The sequence below is a fragment of the Pongo pygmaeus genome, chromosome 20, assembly GCF_028885625.2.
Source record: "Pongo pygmaeus isolate AG05252 chromosome 20, NHGRI_mPonPyg2-v2.0_pri, whole genome shotgun sequence".
In the NCBI taxonomy this organism is placed as follows: Eukaryota; Metazoa; Chordata; class Mammalia; order Primates; family Hominidae; genus Pongo; species Pongo pygmaeus.
The window spans coordinates 45,028,739-45,046,470 of record NC_072393.2 but is presented as its reverse complement, the minus strand read 5'-3'; the positions used below and the strand labels follow the sequence as shown (position 1 = coordinate 45,046,470).

Here is a 17,732-nt window from a genome sequence, read left to right as displayed (position 1 = left end):
AGCCTCAAGCAATCCTCCTGCTTCAGCCACTGATCCCACTCAGTGGTTCAGTGGGATTACAGGCGTGAGCCACTGCACCCAGCCATAAAGTCTTTTATACTTAAAGCAGTTTGAGTCGTTTCCGACCCCTACAACATAAAGAGTCCTGTCTACTATTCTCCTCAGGAGACAAAATCTCTTCCCCTCAGCCCCAACACCAAATACAAAGCATTCAGCCTCATTAGTCAAAACTGATCACAATAATAGCTTTTATAGGTGTTTCTGGAGAGATGGGGTGAGAAAAAACAGGATATAAATAACCATTATTTACAACTTGCAGCAGTGAAGTTCTCCCAGACACCCCTTCAAGATTGAACTCCAAAGCCTCTGCGGCAGAGACTGGGCACCACCGAGCAAATACAAAAATCCACGCTCTGACTCCAGGTGCGGATGGAGGAGACGCGTCAGGCCTAGAAACAAAATGAGTAGGAAGCATTAGAGAAGCTGGCCCCTCTGCCTCCCCTGCCTCCCCGCAGAGTAGAATCAGTGGAAAAGCTCTGGCGGAGTCGGCATCGTGACCTCTTCAAGCCCATAGCCTTTTCAAAGAGAAGATGGCGGGTAGCTCAAAACGACAAGAGGGATGCAAAACAGAATGAAACTAAGTTAGAACTGAAAATGGGCTTAAAACCTTCCAGGGACTCTACCAAATTCATTTCACAGACAGAATCGAGGAAGGGTAGGGAAAAAGCAGGTGCTGCCTCTGCCCAGCGCGCCCAGTGTGTAGCGGGGGGGAAAAGGGGCGTCGCTACCTCCCGAGCGTAGATGGAAGGAGCAGATATGACATAAATCCCTCGAGGGTCTACATCTTCAGGGCGATTCCAATCTACGGACGAGCTGTGGGAGGAAAGAAAGAAGAAAAACTCAGACCCTTTAAATTCTCAGATCTTGTTTTCCCCTACCCATCACAAAGGGGAACCCAAAGCCGGCTACCGGGGTAAGAGAGACCGACCAGAGAAATGCATCAGGGAATCGGGCCAACTGCACCACGGAGATGGGTACAAGCAGCCAGCAGCGCAAGGCGTTCGTCTGCGGCGCAGCCCCTCACCTCGGGCCATCCCCGGGACCCTCCTGCGTCCTTAGGTTGTTGAGTGCATCCGGGAGTGCGTGGACTGACGGCTCCGGGGTCCCAGCCAGCAAGCGAGACCCAGCATCCTGGGCGTGGCCACGGCGGCGCACGTGGACCAGCAAGAGCGCAGCGCCGGCCACGCCCGCGGCCACCAGCAGTCCCAGAGCCGGCGGCAAAAGGTAGCGCTGCGGGTCCCCGGGCCTCAGGCCCGGCGGGGCCGCGGGCAACGCGCTTGCGCCGTCGGGGTGCACTGGGAACTCACACCGCGCTCCCATATAGCCGGGCGCGCAGGCGCAAACGAGGCCGGAGAAGTGGGCGTAGCAGCGGCCGCCGTGAGCACAGGGGCGCGCGGCGCACGGGTCCGCGCGCTCGCGGCAGTCGCGGCCGCCGAAGCCCAGCGCGCAGGAGCAGCGGTGCGCGCCGCCGCCCTCCACACACGTGCCGCCGTTAGCGCAGGCGCGGCCCGCGCAGTCGTCCAGGTCGTGCTCGCAGCGCGGACCCGCGAAGCCGGCGCGGCAGCGGCAGCGCAGGGCGTGGCCCAGGTCCAGGCAGAGTCCGCCTGTAGGGAAGGGAGCATCAGAGGGCGCAGTCCGGGAGCCGGGGACCCACCTGCCCGCGCTGTTTCCCAGCTCTATCATCGCTGCACGGGGTCCCCTTTTTCTCTCTGTCTCTAACTCAAGGGCCAGCGTCTTGGAGTGTGCCAGGAAAGCCAGCTTGCTTCTTTTCTACCTAATGAAGTTTTGGAATAATGAATTCAGCTCCACCTCTTTGGCTGTGGGTGCCCTTGTCTCTTTTTCCCTCGGCTTCAATCATACTTCAATAGTAGACAGCTCCCAGAACTGTGTTTGAACTCTCTGGCCTTCCTCTGCCTTAGAATACCCCTCCTCTCTTCCCTTCCTCCTTTTCTCACATTTTTTCCCACCTTTTCTCTTCCTTGGCCCACCCCTCAGGTCTCTACTCCGATGCTCCTTCCTCCATCCCAGCCCTGATCACTGCCCTGTGCTCCCAGATCACAGCCCTGACCACCCACCCTGGGCTCTGTCTGAGGGTGTCTGTCTTCCCCTCTGGGCTGGTACCCGCAGGAGGGTAGGGCCCAGAGATGTCCCGGTCCGTGCTGTGTCCCTAGTACCACACACCCCAGAGTGAACACTCAGTGTTTGGGAAAGAATGATCGTATTCACTCACAAGAAGATACACGGCCAGCCCTTTACATTCATGATCTTTTTTTTTTTTTTTGAAACGGAGTCTCGCTCTGTCGTCCAGGCTGGAGTGCAGTGGCGCGATCTTGGCTCACTGCAATCTCCGCCTCCCGAGTCCCGAGTTCAAGCAATTCTCTGCTTCAGCCTACATTCATGATCTTATTTAATCTTTTTTTTTTTTTTTTGAGACAGAGTCTCACTCTGTCGCCCAGGCGGGAGCGCCGTGGCACGATCTCGGCTCATTGCAACCTCTGCCTCCCGGGTTCAAGTGATTCTTCCGCCTTAGCCTCCCGAGTAGCTGGGATTACAAGCACCTGCCATCACGCCCGGCTAATTTTTTGTATTTTTAGTAGAGACGGGGTTTCACCATGTGGCCCGGGCTGGTCTCCAACTCCAGAGCTCAGGTGATCTGCCCGCCTCGGCCTCCCAAAGTGCTGGAATTACAGGCGTGAGTCACCGTGCCAGGCCGCATTTAATCTTTTAGCACCGATATCAGGTCTCTTCTCTCCTCAGAACCTTCCTGTGGCTCCATCTCACTCAGAGGAAAAGTGAAAGTTCCCCTTCTTGTGACCCAGGGGGTCCCACAAGACGTGCCTCAGTCACCTCCCTGACCTCATCTCATCAGTGTAACCACACTGGCTTCCCTGCTTATCCTCAGCACACCAGGCACCTCAGCTCTATCAGGCGGGGGCAGGGACTTTGTCTGTTTCATTCCCTGCTGTATCCTCAGTGCCTAGAATAGGGCCTGGCACACAGTAAATTCTCAGTAAATATTAATAGTTATGAGATAGGGAATGTCTCCTTGCCCATTTTACAGGCTTGGGGGTGGAAGTTCAGGTCCCCAGGCCCTAGGGTTAGAAGAGTCAAAGCCAGGATTCCAACCCAGGACTGTCTGAGCCAAGCAGGACCCCCACCCCCATCCCTTGCCGTTCAGGCCTCCAGGCCTCACCATTGCGGCATGGCTGCAGGCTGCACCGGTCCACCCTCTTCTCACAGTTGGAGCCTTGGAAACCGGGTGGGCAGTGGCAGATGTAGGCAGAGTCAGGGTCTGCACCCCCAACACACAAGCCGCCGTTGAAGCAGGGTCCATCCGCACATGTCACCCCGCTCACCTCACACCGCAGCCCGTAGAACCCACGCGGGCAGGCGCATTCAAAGGACCCGGGTGTCTCCTGGGCAGGGACAAGAGTACTTGAGAAGGGTGTTTCCTTGGAGAAAAATCCCATCACCCTCCTCAGTCCTAACCACTGGGGGCTGCTCCTTGTCCAGTCCCAAGTCCCACTGTGCAGGCGCCACCCTGGGAGGTCCTCCCGACATCCTCTCGATCCACTCCACATTTTTGTGTCTGCCCATGTGACCCCACAGGGAGGAGGCTCTGGGGACCCAGAGTGACCCCATTCCCACCACTACACCTTTGCCTACCAAATGCTGCCTGCCTGGTCTGCCCTCCTCGCTTCTGTCTACACTGACGAGTCCTACTGGGAGGTCCTAGATCTCAGCCCACCTCCTCCAGGAAGCCTTCTCTGGATCTCTCCTTCCCAGGGCCTCTCCCTAAGTATTTGAACCCTGAGTGTGGCAGTATCCAGGTGGCCCACACTGGACCCTACTCTATCCCAGCACTCCATGCTAGGCTCACTCACTGCCACCTCTGCACCCTTGCTCCCTGCAGGCCAGTCACCTGGCCACCCTCTCTAATCACGTCCCAGAAGCCCCAGCCCCGGCTGTCTCCATTAAGCCTTCTCTGATGTCTCCACCCCCTGTGCCCGCAGATCCCAAATCTCCAACCTATTTGGCCCCACCACCCACTACCTTGGGCCCTGAATCGTTCTCAGTCCCGCAGTAGGGGCAGCTGTGGCCCCACACGGCTCCTCATCATTTCCACTCCCACATCTTTTGGGGCCACCCACTGAGCCTGCTCTCCCCAGTCCCATCCCCATCACCTAATCCTACTTCAAGGCCCCAGATGCAGGCTGGATGCCTCCAGGAAGACCTCCCTGATAGTTATTCCCAGATCTCCTCCCCAGGCTGGTGTCTCATGGAGCCCCAGTGAGAGGGCTGTGGCTCCCAGGGTAAAGTACTAAGCAGGACAAGGTGGGAAGGGTGACACTGACACTACAGCTGCCTCCATTGGCACACGGGTTCCCGTCACAAGGCCCAGGCCCAGGGACAAGGCATCTGGTAGTAGCAGAGGATGGGCCCCTGGGGCTGAGGCAGCTGCTGGTGGAGACAGGGACCGTGCAGAGGGGTCCAGTCCAGCCCTCTAGGCATCGGCATTCACCAGGCTGTTCACAGAAGCCATGCTCGGGGCTGCAGCCTGCTCGGCACACCGCTATGGGAGACAGAGAGGCAGAGAGAAAGGGAACACCAACGTCGGGGAGGGCCAGGGACAAGACAGAAAGCAGGGAGGTTTCTGAGCACGTTCCCTGAGCCACCTTGCTTCATCTTTGTGACAGATAATCATCGGGACTAGATGGTACTGTGACCCCCCGCAAGTTTACAGATAGGGAAACTGAGGCCCACAGAGACGAGGTGACCAGCCCACCTAGAAGTGGAGGAGTGATGATGTGAACCCAGGCCATCGGGCTGGAGTCTGTGCTCTTGGAAGGAGGATGGGACGGGGACACCCAGGTGAGATCGTGAGGATAGGAGACAGTGAGGGGATTTGGGATTGGTGGGGGGACCCCTGGCCTTTCAGGGAAGATAGGAATGTATTGAATTAGGGTGGCTCTGAGAAGATCTGGATTAGCCTGGGAGTCCTAGGGGCCTTGGTGGGGCTCTGAAATTTGGGGAGAAGTCTGAAGAATTCCAAGCTTTAAGAAGCCATGGGTTCTGGCCTGCAACCCTAGAGAGGGAGGATGGAGGGCCCCTTGGCCAGAGTGGACTGGGAGGAGATTCCAAAGCTTCCGAGTGGGAGTCGGGAGGCCAGCAGAATTAGAAAAGCTTTGGAGTCCTAGCATCAGGACAGGGTGTGAGTGTGGGTTAGGGAAGGAACTGGAGGGTGCCAGCATAGGAAATGGACGTGGGCTTCCGATTTGGGGCAACAAGAGGGCTGGGAGAGGGAAGGGGGCTCGAGTAGCAAGGCAGGGCTGGGGAGAGGTCCAGGGTCCTCAGTTTCCCCGAAGGTGGCAGCTGGATGGTGGGCGGGGTTTGGGGTACATCCGCAGCAGTCAGCGCGTTCCCCAGCTCCCTGAAGAGGGGTGCCTGGGGTACATGGTGGGGGACTCTAGAGTACCCTGAAGAGGGTGAGTGGGTTGTGAGAGGGGACCGGGGGCCGCAAGTGACGCTCAGGAGGGGCCGGGGTCCCCGGCTAGGCTGGGGTGGGTTCGAACGCAGGACTCACGCGGCGCCTGGCACTCGTCCTGGAGCGGTGCGCAGGGGCGCAGTCCCGGGCCACACCGCGAGGGGGCGCTGCGCGGACGGCAGAGGCGCATGCACGCGGTCCCGACTGCAGGCGGCTCGCAGCGCGCGCGGTACGAGAAGCGCAGCTCCCAGGCGCCTGCGCGCTGAATGTCCCGGGCCCACGGGTCCCCGGCTGCCAAGCGCCGCCGGCCAGCCACTCGCGCCAGCAGGCTCCAGGCGGGCCCTGCGGGGACAGGCAAAGGAGGGGTGCTGGGGTGGGCCCGGCCGAACATGGATGCATACGGAGCGCCCCTGTCGCATTCTCCCCGCCCCTCCCAGCGAGGCCAAAACGCCCTCATGGAGCCCTGGGGTCCTTGGACCTCGCAAGTAGAATGGCAGTCACCCTCTACTTTAGCAAGGCTGCTAACTCCCCAATGCACCCTGGGACCTGCAATGTCGTGGTCCTTTCTAGGTAACAGTTCTCTCGGCCAGGCATGGTGGCTCAAGCCTGAAATCCCAGCACTTTGGGAGGCTGGGACGGGTGGACCACCTGAGGTCAAGCGTTCAAGACCAGCCTGATCAACATGGTGAAACCGTCTCTACTAAAAATAAAAAATAAAAAATAAATTAGCCAGACGTGGGGTCGCGCGCCTGTAATCCCAGCTACTCAGGGGACTGAGGCAGGAGAATCACTTGCACCCAGAAGTGGAGGTTGCAGTGAGCCGAGATCGCACCATCGCACTCCAGCCTGGGTGACAGAGCAAGACCCCCTCTCAAAAAAATAAAAATAAAAAATAAAAAATAAACAGTTATCTCATAGAAACCGTAATACTCCTGTATTTTGACCCAGATCTTTGTTTGTTTTTTGTTTGTTTGTTTTTTGCGACAGAGTCTCACTCTGTCGCCCAGGCTGGAGTGCAGTGGTGCGATCTCGGCTCACTGCCAGCTCCGCCTCCCAGGTTCACGCCATTCTCCTGCCTCAGCCTCCCGAGTAGCTGGGACTATAGGCGCCTGCCACCACGCCCGGCTAATTTTTTTGTATTTTTAGTACAGACGGGGTTTCACCATGTTAGCCAGGATGGTCTCAATCTCCTGACCTCGTGATCCACCCGCCTCGGCCTCCCAAAGTGCTGGGATTACAGGCGTGAGCCACCGTGCCCGGCCTTGACCCAGATCTTTGTAAATTGAAGTAATGATAAGACCTCTAACACCCTGTGACATTCGGTACCTCCATATGGCCAAAGAACAATAACATGTCTGAAGAGAGGTCATAACACCCCTAAATTGTGCCTCCGGATCTTCCTATATCAAAATAGTGGCAGAGACCCCAGTTACTAGACCATAAGTTACCACACTACCTGAGACCTTGGGATACTAGGAGAGTGACACTTTCTTGAAGGCAAAGGTGTCACCCCCGCCAAGATTGTGACACAGCTTTCTACATCAGAACGGTGAAGAAGTGGCTCACTCCTATAATCCCAACTTTTTGGGAGGCCAAAGCCAGTGGATTGCTTGAGCCTAGGAGTTTGAGACCAGCCTGGGCAACATAGCGAGATCCCATCTCCATAAAAAATAAAATAAAAACAAGAAAAAAAAATGGTGACAAAACCCCCGCTGTGGGCCTTACATAGCAACAGAATCTCCCAAGTTGAGGATAAGAATGCCCTGTATCCCTCCCAGGAACCTCTGCTCAATATTCTCCTTGGTGAAGCTCCAACATCCCACAGGGCTCCCTGGGACCTCCACATGGACAAGGTGATAGGGGCCAAGCGTGGTGGCTCACGCCTGTAATCTCAACACTCTGGGAGGCCGAGGTGGGTGAATCACGAGGTTAGGAGTTCAAGACCAGCCTGGCCAACATGGTGAAATCCTGTCTCTACTAAAAATACAAAAAAAAGTAGCCAGCTGTGGTGGTGGGCGCCTGTAATCCCAGCTACTTGGGAGGCTGAGGCAGGAGAATTGCTTGAACCCAGGAGGCAGAGGTTGCAGTGAGCTGAGATCATGCCATTGCACTCCAGCCTGGATGACAGAGCAAGACTCTGTCTTGGAAAAAAAAAAAAAACTTCACATAGAAGAACCAGAAGTAACTCATATTGCACCATGAGCTCTCAACATCAGATGATAAAGTAGGGCTGTGAAATGCTATGCCCTGCTCTGGAGGCTTTGATAGTAAGAGAGCTTCCCCTACTTCATGTGGTACCAGAACCACAGACTGCTACATCCAGTACCAGGGACATTTCTGTGCCTGAGATGCCAAGAGCCCTGGAGCTGTCAACACTCGGCACCACATCCCAGGAGCTGTGATGACATCATAAGACCTATAGATGACACTACCAACCCCGTGACTCACGTGGGCCCCAGCTCCCCACCAGTCCCAAGACTGAAGACACTCACCTCCAATCTGGTCTCCTAACTCCTCTCTCCAGGTTTCGATGATGAGAGAGAAGGTGCCCTGGTTGGGTGAAGGAAGGGGGAGATGAAAGATGAAAGACAGTGGTTAGGGTAAGTACTCAATGAAGGCCAGAGTTCAGGAATGGAGGGTGATGGCCATTGCTGGGGACTGAGCAAGCAAGGGAAAATTCCCAGAGGGACCAGGCCAGCCCAGGGAAGGAATGACATCTGTGGCTTTTTTTGAGGGGTGGGAGACAGGGTCTCACTTTGTCAACCAGGCTGGAGTGCACTGGCGCGATCTTGGCTCACTGCAACAACCTCCGAGGCTCAAGCAATCCTCCCACCTCAGCCTCCCCAGTAGCTGGGACTACACGTGCATGTCACCATACCCTGCTATGGTTTTTTTTTGTTCTTTTTTTTAGAAACAAGGTCTCACTATGTTACTGAGACTGGTCTCAAACTGCCGGGCTCAAGCGATCCTCCTGCCTAGGCCTCCCAAAGTACTGGAATTACAGCATGAGCCACTGAACGTGGCTTGCTATATTGAGCACTTACTACGTGGTAAGCACTTTATTCAAGAGATGTGGCTGAATCGCTCAAAAGGGACTCTTGTGAGGTACCAGGATGATCTCATTTTTAAGCTTAGGAAACTGAGGCTGGAAACCAGGCAGTCACTTGTCCAAAACGACAAGGGTCAATAATTGCAATACAGGTCTGTTCATCTTCGTGCCTTTGGGTTGTGGGGGTGGGAGATAGGATTTTGGAGGTGAAAGAGTAATTAATACAGGACCCAATTGAAAGAACTGAGGACAGAAAAAAAAAAAGAGAAGATATTAGTGGTCCCCAAGACAAGGTGTGAGAGGTTTGGGGATAAAGATGAGGACCCCAGTTTTTAGGGATCCCCAAGGAGCAGAGGTAGGGTTTCTTGAGTTTAGGATTTCAGAGCTTGGGTTTGAGATTCTGGGAATTTGGGGTCCCAGCATCCAGGGTTGGGGAATCAGAACATTTAGAATCCCCAGTGTGTAGAATTTAGAGGTCTGGGAATGTGGGGTTCCAGATGGTAGAGTTACTGGTCTGGGAATTTCGTCGACCCCCTGGGTGGCAGGATTAGGGTCTTGGAAGCTGGAGGGGAGAGGAGGTGGAGGTTTCGCTGGCAGGGTTACGCCTCCAGCACCGGGAGTCCCCCGGGGGCAGCACTTACAGGCCAGGCGTCCCGGAAGGGCACCTGCAAGAGGCCGTCGGGCAGTGGGAGATCAGGCGCGGGCGCTCCGGGCTGCTCGGTGTAGACGGGTCCGCGCGCACTCAGTGCCGCGCCCAGGGCGCACGGGGACTCGGCGGCCTCCTCCGAGAGCCCAGGCTTCAGGCAGACTCTGAAGAAGAGGCGGCAGGGGACCCGGACCCTGCAGGGGGACCGCGGGGCCCCAGGGCCTGGACCCGGCCCGAAAGAGTTGATCTGCAGCTCGAAGACGCCAGCGGGCCGTGCCTGGGACGGAGAAGGGCGCAGGGTGAGGCGGCCGGGAGGACCCAGGCTTCCCGTCCGCCCCGCGCTCCTTCCCCAGGACCTTCAGGTCGCACTCACCCCTCCCCTCCGCTTTCATCCCTTTCCACGCCACCTCCCACTTGGCTCTGACCTGGGGGAGGAAAATGAGCGCTAGGATCACAGTCTGGGAGAGGAGCCGGGACATCCGTGGGGAGACCATGGCCTTCTGGTGGGGGGTCTCGGGAGTCGCAGCTGCTGGCTTCCAAGCCTTATAACTGAGAGAATGGCCCCGCCCCTTCAGGCAGCTACCCGGCCCCAAGGGACCAAGGGCAGGCGGTGGGGCGGGGGGGCCGGTCACAGGGGAAGGGGAGCGTGCAGGAGCAACAGCGAGATTCCGTCTGTGGTCGTGGGCACGAGCGAGGTCATGAGTGGGTGATCCCGCGACTTTGTGTGTGGCTGGGATGGGGTGGGGTTGGGGGCTAAGCCTGTGTGTGAGGTTGTAAGGATTTTAAGATTTTGTGTGTGTGGTATGAACCAGAGCTACCAGAGGGTGCACATGACTTTGTGATTGTGAGTCCACGTGGAACTGTGCGGCTCAGCATACGCCTGGAGTTGTGTGTGATTGACACATTTATGAGGTTGTAAACAATTCTGATTCTGCACGCACACCCGAGAGGGAAACTAGAAGTGTACACGACTTCGTGATTGTGTGACGCTTTGAGATTGTGTGGCTGTGTAGATGCTTCTCTGTGCGTGTGTGTTTATGGGAGATCCCGTATAGGCGTATAAACCTGTGACTTTGTGCTCTGTGCGGGTGTGGTAGACGCTGTGCAAGGTGATGAATGGCTGAGGGCGTCTGTGTGTGAATGAGACTGGGTTTGAGAGGTCCACGGATGCAGCCGCGTGTGAACACGATGAAGATCCGGAGTTCTTTGTAGACCCCTGTGTGCGCTGGTTTGTGTGAATGAGACTGGGTTTGGGAGGTCCACGGGCGTAGCTGTGTGTGGATAGGCTGAAGATCCAGGGCTCTTTGTTGACCCCTGTGTGCAAGCGTGTGTGTGTTCCCCCTCCCCAAGACAAAGCCACCCTCCCAAACCCCGCATCGCGGACGCACCAGACGCCAGGGCGAGGAGCTCGGCCTCAGAGGGGGCTCCCAGCTGTATGTAAATGCCGCCATCTGCCGGGCGGCCGAGCCCCTCCCCCTTCGGGCCGCAGCTGGGCTGCCCGTTTGGCCTCCGGAAGGTGTGAGGAGCAAATGGGCAGGAAATTCCGTCTTCACATACAGGGACCCGCTCCCCCACCCCAGAAGAACTGGGTGGGGGGGACATCCCGGGCCGTTCAGAAACCCTTTAGTATTCCAGGACCTCAGCAGGAAAAGCCAATTAGGAGCAGATGTCCCAGCCCCTCTGGTCATAATTGCTCCCTGCCAGGCATGGGGCAAAACCCTTGAGCTGGGGTAACTTCTTTGTTTTTTCCCCCCAAAGTAAAAAACTTTAGTGCTTAGAGGCTAATAATTATAGGGAAAAATACAGGTTCAATTTATATGTTTTTTTCCAGAGAAGTAAGATATAGTAACCAACGAAGCATAGCCCAGCAGAGCCAGGCATATAGTAGGTGCTCTATTTTTTTTTTTTTTTTTAGAAGTTTTGCTCTTGTTGCCCAGGCTGGAGTGCAATGGTGCAATCTCGGCTCACTGCAACCTCCACCTCCCGGGTTCAAGCGATTCTGCTGCCTCAGCCTCCAGAGTAGCTGGGATTACAGGCACCCACCACCACACTCGGCTAATTTTTTATATTTTTAGTAGAGACGGGGTTTCACCATGTTGGCCAGGCTGGTCTCGAACTCCTGACCTTCAAGTGGTCCACCCACCTCGGCTTCCCAAATTGCTGGGATTACAAGCATGCGCCACTAATCCCTGCTCAGTTAATTTTTTAATGAATGAAAGAAGACCAGGCTGGGCACAGCGGCTTACGCCTATAATCCCAGTACTTTCCAAGGCTGAGGCAGGGGACTGCTTGAGGCCAGGAATTTGAGACCAGTCTGGGCAACACAGCAAGACACACTTTTCTACAAAAAAGAGAAAAAAAAAAGGAAGAGAGGAGGAGCAGGAGGAGGAGGAGGAGGAGGAGGAGGAAAAAGCAGCCTAAAGATTCTTCTCCTAATTCTGACAACAGTGGCGTTTGAGCAAGGCAGGGCCATGGGTCAGATTGGGCAGAACATCCCAGGCTCCTTTTCCCTGTATTTGTCTTTTCCACTCCCTTATTATTTTTTTAAATTTATTATTATTTTTTGAGATGGAGTTTTATTCTTTCACCCAGGCTGGAGTGCAGTGGCTCCATCTCCGCTCACTGCAACCTCTGCCTTCCAGTTTCAAGCAATTCTCCTGCCTCAGCCTCCCGATTAGCTGGGATTACAGGCACGCACTACCACACCTGGCTAATTTTTGTATTTTTAGTAGAGACAGGGTTTCACCATCTTGGCCAGGCTGGTCTTCAACTCCTGACCTCGTGATCCACCCGCCTCGGCCTCCCAAAGTGCTGGGATTACAGGCGTGAGCCACTGTGCCCGGCTCCACTCCCTTCTTTAATTCCTTTTTCACCATTCAGACTTCAGCTCCTCCAGGCAGCACTACCTAACACTCCCCAGAAGCATCAAGCACCTCCTCTGAGCTCCCACATCCCCCTGTGATTCTTTTATTCTGCCCGATCCCTCTGTCTGTGCCTCCCTCAGCCGTGACCACTGTGGCGTATGAGGTCTATTTTTCTGAGATGGGGTCTCTGTTGCCCAGGCTGCGGTGCAGTGGCATTACCCTAGCTTACTGCAGCCTCGACTTCCCGGGCTTAAATGATCCTCCCACCTCAGCCTCCCAAGTAGCTAGGATTACAGACATGAGCCACCACACCTGGCTAATTTATTATTTTTGGTAGAGATGGGGTCTCCCTGTGTTGCCCAGGCTGAACTCCTGGGCAAAAGCGATCCTCCCACCTCGGCCTTCCAAAGTGCTGAGATTACAGGCATGAGCCTCCATGCCTGGCCCTGTGTGGTTTATCTAAGCACAAATCAGACCATTTCCTTCACCTGCATTAGACTTCTATAGCTCCCCAGTGCCTTCTAAATATGTAAGCTTCTAAGGCTGACATTTGAGACCCTCCTTCCACATCCCCCCCTGCTCAGACAGGTTATGTGGCCCCAAGGAGTAAAGCCAGACCTTGTAAACCAAAGTCACCTGGAGGCAAATTAGGTCTCATATTGGGTTAGGTGAGGGAATAGGCTTCCCATCACAGAATATATTTTAACAGAATTTGGGCAACCAGCTGTGGAAGGAAGCAAATTCCTGCCCTGGATGATCATCGGGGGGAACAGATTCCAGGTCTGAGATATCTCAGAATGTTTGTTTTTTTTGTTTAGTTTTGGGTTTGTTTTTGTTTTGTTTTGTTTTTTTGAGACGGAGTCTCGCTCTGTCACCCAGGCTGCAGTGCAGTGGCTGGATCTTGCCTCACTGCAACCTCCGCCTCCCGGGTTCAAGCGATTCTCATACCTCAGCCTCCCATCTAGCTAGGATTATGGGCACCCACCACCACGCCTGGCCTGTTTTTTTGTTTGTTTGTTTTCCTAGAGTCTCACTATGTTACCTAGGCTGGTCTCGAACTCCTGGCCTCGAGTGATGCTCCTTTCTCAGCCTCCTAAAGTGTTGGAATTACAGGTGTGAGCCACTGAGCCTGGCTCTAAAATTTTAAAGATTATAAAAATTGCCAGCCTTTGTGAAGGTTTGTGGCAGGCATGATGGCATTTCATGTGGATTTTCTTGTGGTGTGTGGTGTGTGTGTGTGTGTGTTGTGTTGTGTACTTTAAGGGATTTCTGAGCATCTTTCTGGCTATTCACAACTTTTCTTTATGTGTTGACCATAGTCACCATAGAAGGCCATGCTGGCCAGGCACAGTGGCTCACACCTGTAATCCCCGTACTTTGGGAGGCCGAGGCGGGCAGATCACTTGAGGTCAGGAGTTCGAGACCAGCCTGGCCAACATGATGAAACCCCATCTCTACTAAAAATACAAAATTTAGCTGGGAATAGTGGCGGGCACCTGTAGTCCCAGCTACTGGGGAGGCTGAGGCAGAAGAATCGCTTGAACCTGGGAGGTGGAGGTTGCAGTAAGCCAAGATCACACCACTGTACTCCAGCCTGGGCAACGGAACGAGACTGTCTCAAAAAAAAAAAAAAAAAAAAAAGGCCATTCTAAGGTCACATTTAAGCAAAGGCCTAAAGGAGTAAGTTGTGTAGACTCTAGGGAAAAACACTTCTGGCAGAGCAAACAGCAATGGCGGAGGCCTGAGGTAAGCATGAGGCCCTGAGTGTGCCTCAGGCACACTCAGCTATCCCAGGGTTTCCCTCCTCACTTCATCCCATCTCTGCTCAGATGCGCCTTCCCAAGAGGCCTCCCGACCATCCCGTCAGGTCTAAACCAGTCTTCCGAGTCCCCAGATCACTGCTGCTCCTTGCTATACTTTTTCTTTATGCATTTATTATCCTAGGAAGTTATCTGATCATTGTCTGTCTCCTCTGTGAGAACACTGAACATCAGCTCATGAAAGCAGAGCTTTGGTTTTTTGTTTTTGTTTTTTTTGAGACAGAGTCTCACTCTGTCACCTGGGCTGGAGTGCAGTGTTGCGATCTCAGCTCACTGCAACCTCCGCCTCCTGGGTTCAAGTGATTCTCCTGCCTCAGCCTCCGAGTAGCTGGGATTACAGGCGCCCACCACTACGCCCAGCCACTCTTTTGTATTTTTAGTAGAGGTGGGGTTTCACCAAGTTGGCCAGGCTGGTCTTGAACTCCTGACCTCGTGATTCACCCACCTTGGCCTCCCAAAGTGCTGGGATTACAGCCGTGAACCACCGCGCCTGGCCTGAAACCTCATCTCTCTTAAAAAAAAAAAATGCAAAAAATTAGCTTGGCATGTTGGCATGTGCCTGTAGTCTCAGTTACTTGGGAAGCTGAGGTGGGAGGATCACGAGGGCCCAGGAGGTCAAGGCTGCAGTGAGTGGTGACAACGCCACTGCACTCCAGTGTGGGCAAGAGTGAGACGCTGTCTCAAAACAAAACAAAAAGCCAGGCGCAGTGGCTCACGCCTGTAATCCCAGCCCTTTGGGAGGCCAAGGCAGGCGGATCATGAGGTCAGAAGTTCAAGACCAGCTTGACCAACGGGGTGAAACCCCGTCTCTACTAAAAATACAAAAATTAGGCCGCAGTGGCTCACACCTGTAATCCTCATACTTTGGAAGTCTGAGGCGGGCAGATCGCTCAGGTCAGGAGTTCGAGACCAGCCTGGCCAACATGGTGAAACCCTGTCTCTACTAAAAATACAAAAATTAGCTGGGTGTGGTGGCATATGCCTGTAATCCCATCTACTTGGGAGCCTGAGGCAAGAGAATCGCTTGAACCCAGGAGGTGGAGGTTGCAGTGAGCAGAGATCGCCCCACTGCACTCCAGCCTGGGCGACAGAATGAGACTGCATCTCAAAAAAAAAAAAAAGCAGCACAGGTCCCCTCCCTCAGTCCTGCAGACTTCCTCAAGCTGGGAAGGACCAAGAATTTTGGGAAGTAACCCCACCAGCTTACAGACAGTGCACCCCAGGACAAAGGGTCATGGTGTAAATTTTAATTCTTCTTTGTAGAGGCCTGTGAGGCTTCAAAAAAAAAAAAAAATCTAGAGTGCAGAGGTTCAGTCTGGTCCACACAGTTCTGAATGCCTTTTAATTACCATCACACACACCAGGGAAGGTCATCTTAGAATATTTAATCAGTATTAGCACTAGATGAAGGATGGAGTAGGAGAGACTGGGACAGTGTGGGGCAATGTGGGGATGGAGGCAGGGCGAGGGAGATAAAGTCAAACTGGTTATTTTTTTTTTTTTGGAGACAGAGTCTTACCCTGTCGCCCAGGCTGGAGTGCAATGGCATGATCTCGGCTCACTGCAACCTCCGCCTCCTGGGTTTAATCGATTCTCCTGCCTCAGCTTCCCAAGTAGCTGGGATTATAGGCACCCACCACCATGCCCAGCTAATTTATTTGTTTTTTTTTTAGTAGAGACAGGGTTTCACCATGTTGGCCAGGCTGGTCTCAAACTCCTGACCTCAGGTGATCTAGCTGCCTCGGTCTCCCAAAGCGCTGGGATTATAGGGGTGAGCCACCGTGCCCAGCTAAGATATTTCAATCGGTGAATAACCCATATGGCCTGGTAACAGCAAGCACCTGGGAATATATACATAATAACCTGCATACGAACTCTCCCGTTCACTCCTCACAACCACTCTGCTAACGTACTACCATCACCCCATTTTAGAGATGAGGAAACGGAGGCAGAGGTGCCTTGCCTAAGGTTTACATAGTTACCATTTGAGTGCCTACATGGGAGTGCTTCATTTGGTCCCCAAAGCTAGCCTATGAGACAAGAACTTTTTTTTTTTTTTTCCCAAGAGACAGGGTCTTCCCATGTTGCCCAGGCTGCTCTCCAACTCCTGGCCTCAGGCGATCCTCCCACCTCGGCCTCCTGAAGTGTTGGGATGACAGGCATGAGCCACTGTGCCTGCCCAGTTATTATTTTATAAATGTGGAAACCAAGGCACTGAGAGGTAAAGTAACTTGCACAGGATCACAAGCCAGCTGAGAAGTGGTCGAACTTGGATTTGAACTTACAGAATCTGGAACTCATACTCTTAATACACAGTGGCACTGTCGATACAGGAGACACATGTGGCTATTTAATTAAAAGTAGCTGGGCAGAGTGGCTCACTCCTGTAATCTCAGCATTTGGGGAGGCCAAGGCAGGAAGATTGTTTGAGCCCAGAAGTTCAACACTGCAGTGAGCTACAGTTACACCACTGTGCTCCAGCCTGGGCGACAGAGCGAGACCCTGTCTCCAAAAAAAAAAACCTTAAGTTTTTTGGGGTTTTTTTTGAGACAGGGTCTCGCTCTGTTGCCCAGGCTAGAATTTAGTGGCATGATCACAGCTCATCACAGCCACGCACGACCTCCTTGGCTCAAGGGGATTCCTCCCACTTCAGCCTCTCACGTAGCTGGGACTACAGGTACACATAACCTCACTGGGCTCATTATTTTGTTTTTTTTTTTTTTTTAGAGACAGGATTTCACCATGTTGCCCAGGGTGGTCTTGTGCTCCTGGATTCAAGCAATCCTCCTGCTTCGGCCTCCCAAAGTGTCGGGATTACAGGCGTGAGCCACTGTGCCCAGCCTAAAACAAAATTAAAAATTCAGTTTCTCAGTCACACTAGCCACATTTCAAGTGCTCAGAAACTTTATGTGGGGCGGGGCATGGTGGCTCATGCCTATAATCCCAGCACTTTGGGAGGCCGAGGTGGGCGAATCACGAGGTCAGGAGTTCGAGACCAGCCTATCCAACATGGTGAAACCCTGTCTCTACTAAAAAACACAAAAGTTAGCCGGCCGTGGTGGTGTGCGCCTGTAATCTCAGCTACTTGGGAGGCTGAGGCGGGAGCATTGCTTGAACCTGGGAGGTGGAGGTTGTGGTGAGCCGAGATCGTGCCATTGCACTCCAGCCTGGGCAATAAGAGCGAAACTCTGTCTCAAAAAAAAAAAAAACTTTATGTGGCCACTGGCTACTGTACTGGACAGTACAGACCTAGAACATGAACCAAACATCACAGAAAGTTCCAGTGGAGAACACTGCTACATATCTGCCTGTTTTAGTTAAAAGCCAACATTTATTTTTTTATTTTATTTTTTGAGATGGAGTTTCGCTGTTGTTGCCCAGGCTGGAGTGCAATGGTGCGATCTCAGCTCACCACAACCTCCGCCTCCCAGGTTCAAGCAATTCTCCTGCCTCAGCCTCCCGAGTAGCTGGGATTACAGGCATGCTCCACCACACCCGGCTAATTTTGTATTTTTAGTAGAGATGGGGTTTCTCCATGTTGAGGCTGGTCTCGCACTCCTGACCTCAGGTGATCCGCCCGCCTCAGCCTCCCAAAGTGCTGGGATTATAGGTGTGAGCCACTACACCCCGCTAGGAGCCAACAGTTTTAAATAGGGAGATTTAATATAAAAACCGCTATTTTAGCTGGGCACAGTAGCTCACACCTGTAATCCTAGCGCTTTGGGAGGCCAAAGCAGGAAGACTGCTTGAGACTAGGAGTTTGAGACCAGCTTAGGCACCAAGACCCCAGCTCTACAAAAAAAAAAAT

General features: G+C 53.7%; 1 protein-coding gene across 3 annotated transcripts; it reads right to left on the bottom strand.

The window, feature by feature from the left end:
- Positions 1–231: 231 nt before the first annotated feature.
- On the bottom strand, positions 232–9,780 carry DLL3 (delta like canonical Notch ligand 3). 3 transcript variants are annotated; one of them, XM_054462702.2, is made up of 9 exons: positions 9,666–9,780; positions 9,236–9,517; positions 8,038–8,095; positions 5,645–5,887; positions 4,416–4,633; positions 3,254–3,476; positions 1,085–1,664; positions 789–873; positions 232–449 (listed from the first exon to the last, which is right to left on the bottom strand). In XM_054462702.2, exons 1-9 carry the CDS (start codon positions 9,732–9,734, stop codon positions 444–446), a joined length of 1,764 nt encoding a protein of 587 aa, XP_054318677.2. In that variant the 5' UTR covers positions 9,735–9,780; the 3' UTR covers positions 232–443. The 3 variants fall into 3 exon arrangements, 2 of the variants coding, with proteins under 2 accessions (XP_054318677.2, XP_063513834.1); XM_063657764.1 differs by having other exon boundaries at positions 232–873; positions 9,666–9,761; XR_010124935.1 differs by lacking the exon at positions 232–449 and having other exon boundaries at positions 791–873; positions 989–1,664; positions 9,666–9,743.
- Between the last annotated feature and the right edge of the window lie 7,952 nt (positions 9,781–17,732).

Coding starts and splice junctions, on each gene's coding strand:
- DLL3 (XM_063657764.1), bottom strand. CDS start 9,734: ATGGTCTCCCCACGGATGTCCCGGCTCCTCTCCCAGACTGTGATCCTA. Junction 8,096..9,235: donor CCTTCCGGGACGCCTGGCCT/GTAAGTGCTGCC, acceptor TCACCCAACCAG/GGCACCTTCTCTCTCATCAT. Junction 874..1,084: donor GGTCCCGGGGATGGCCCGAG/GTGAGGGGCTGC, acceptor TTCCTCCCACAG/CTCGTCCGTAGATTGGAATC.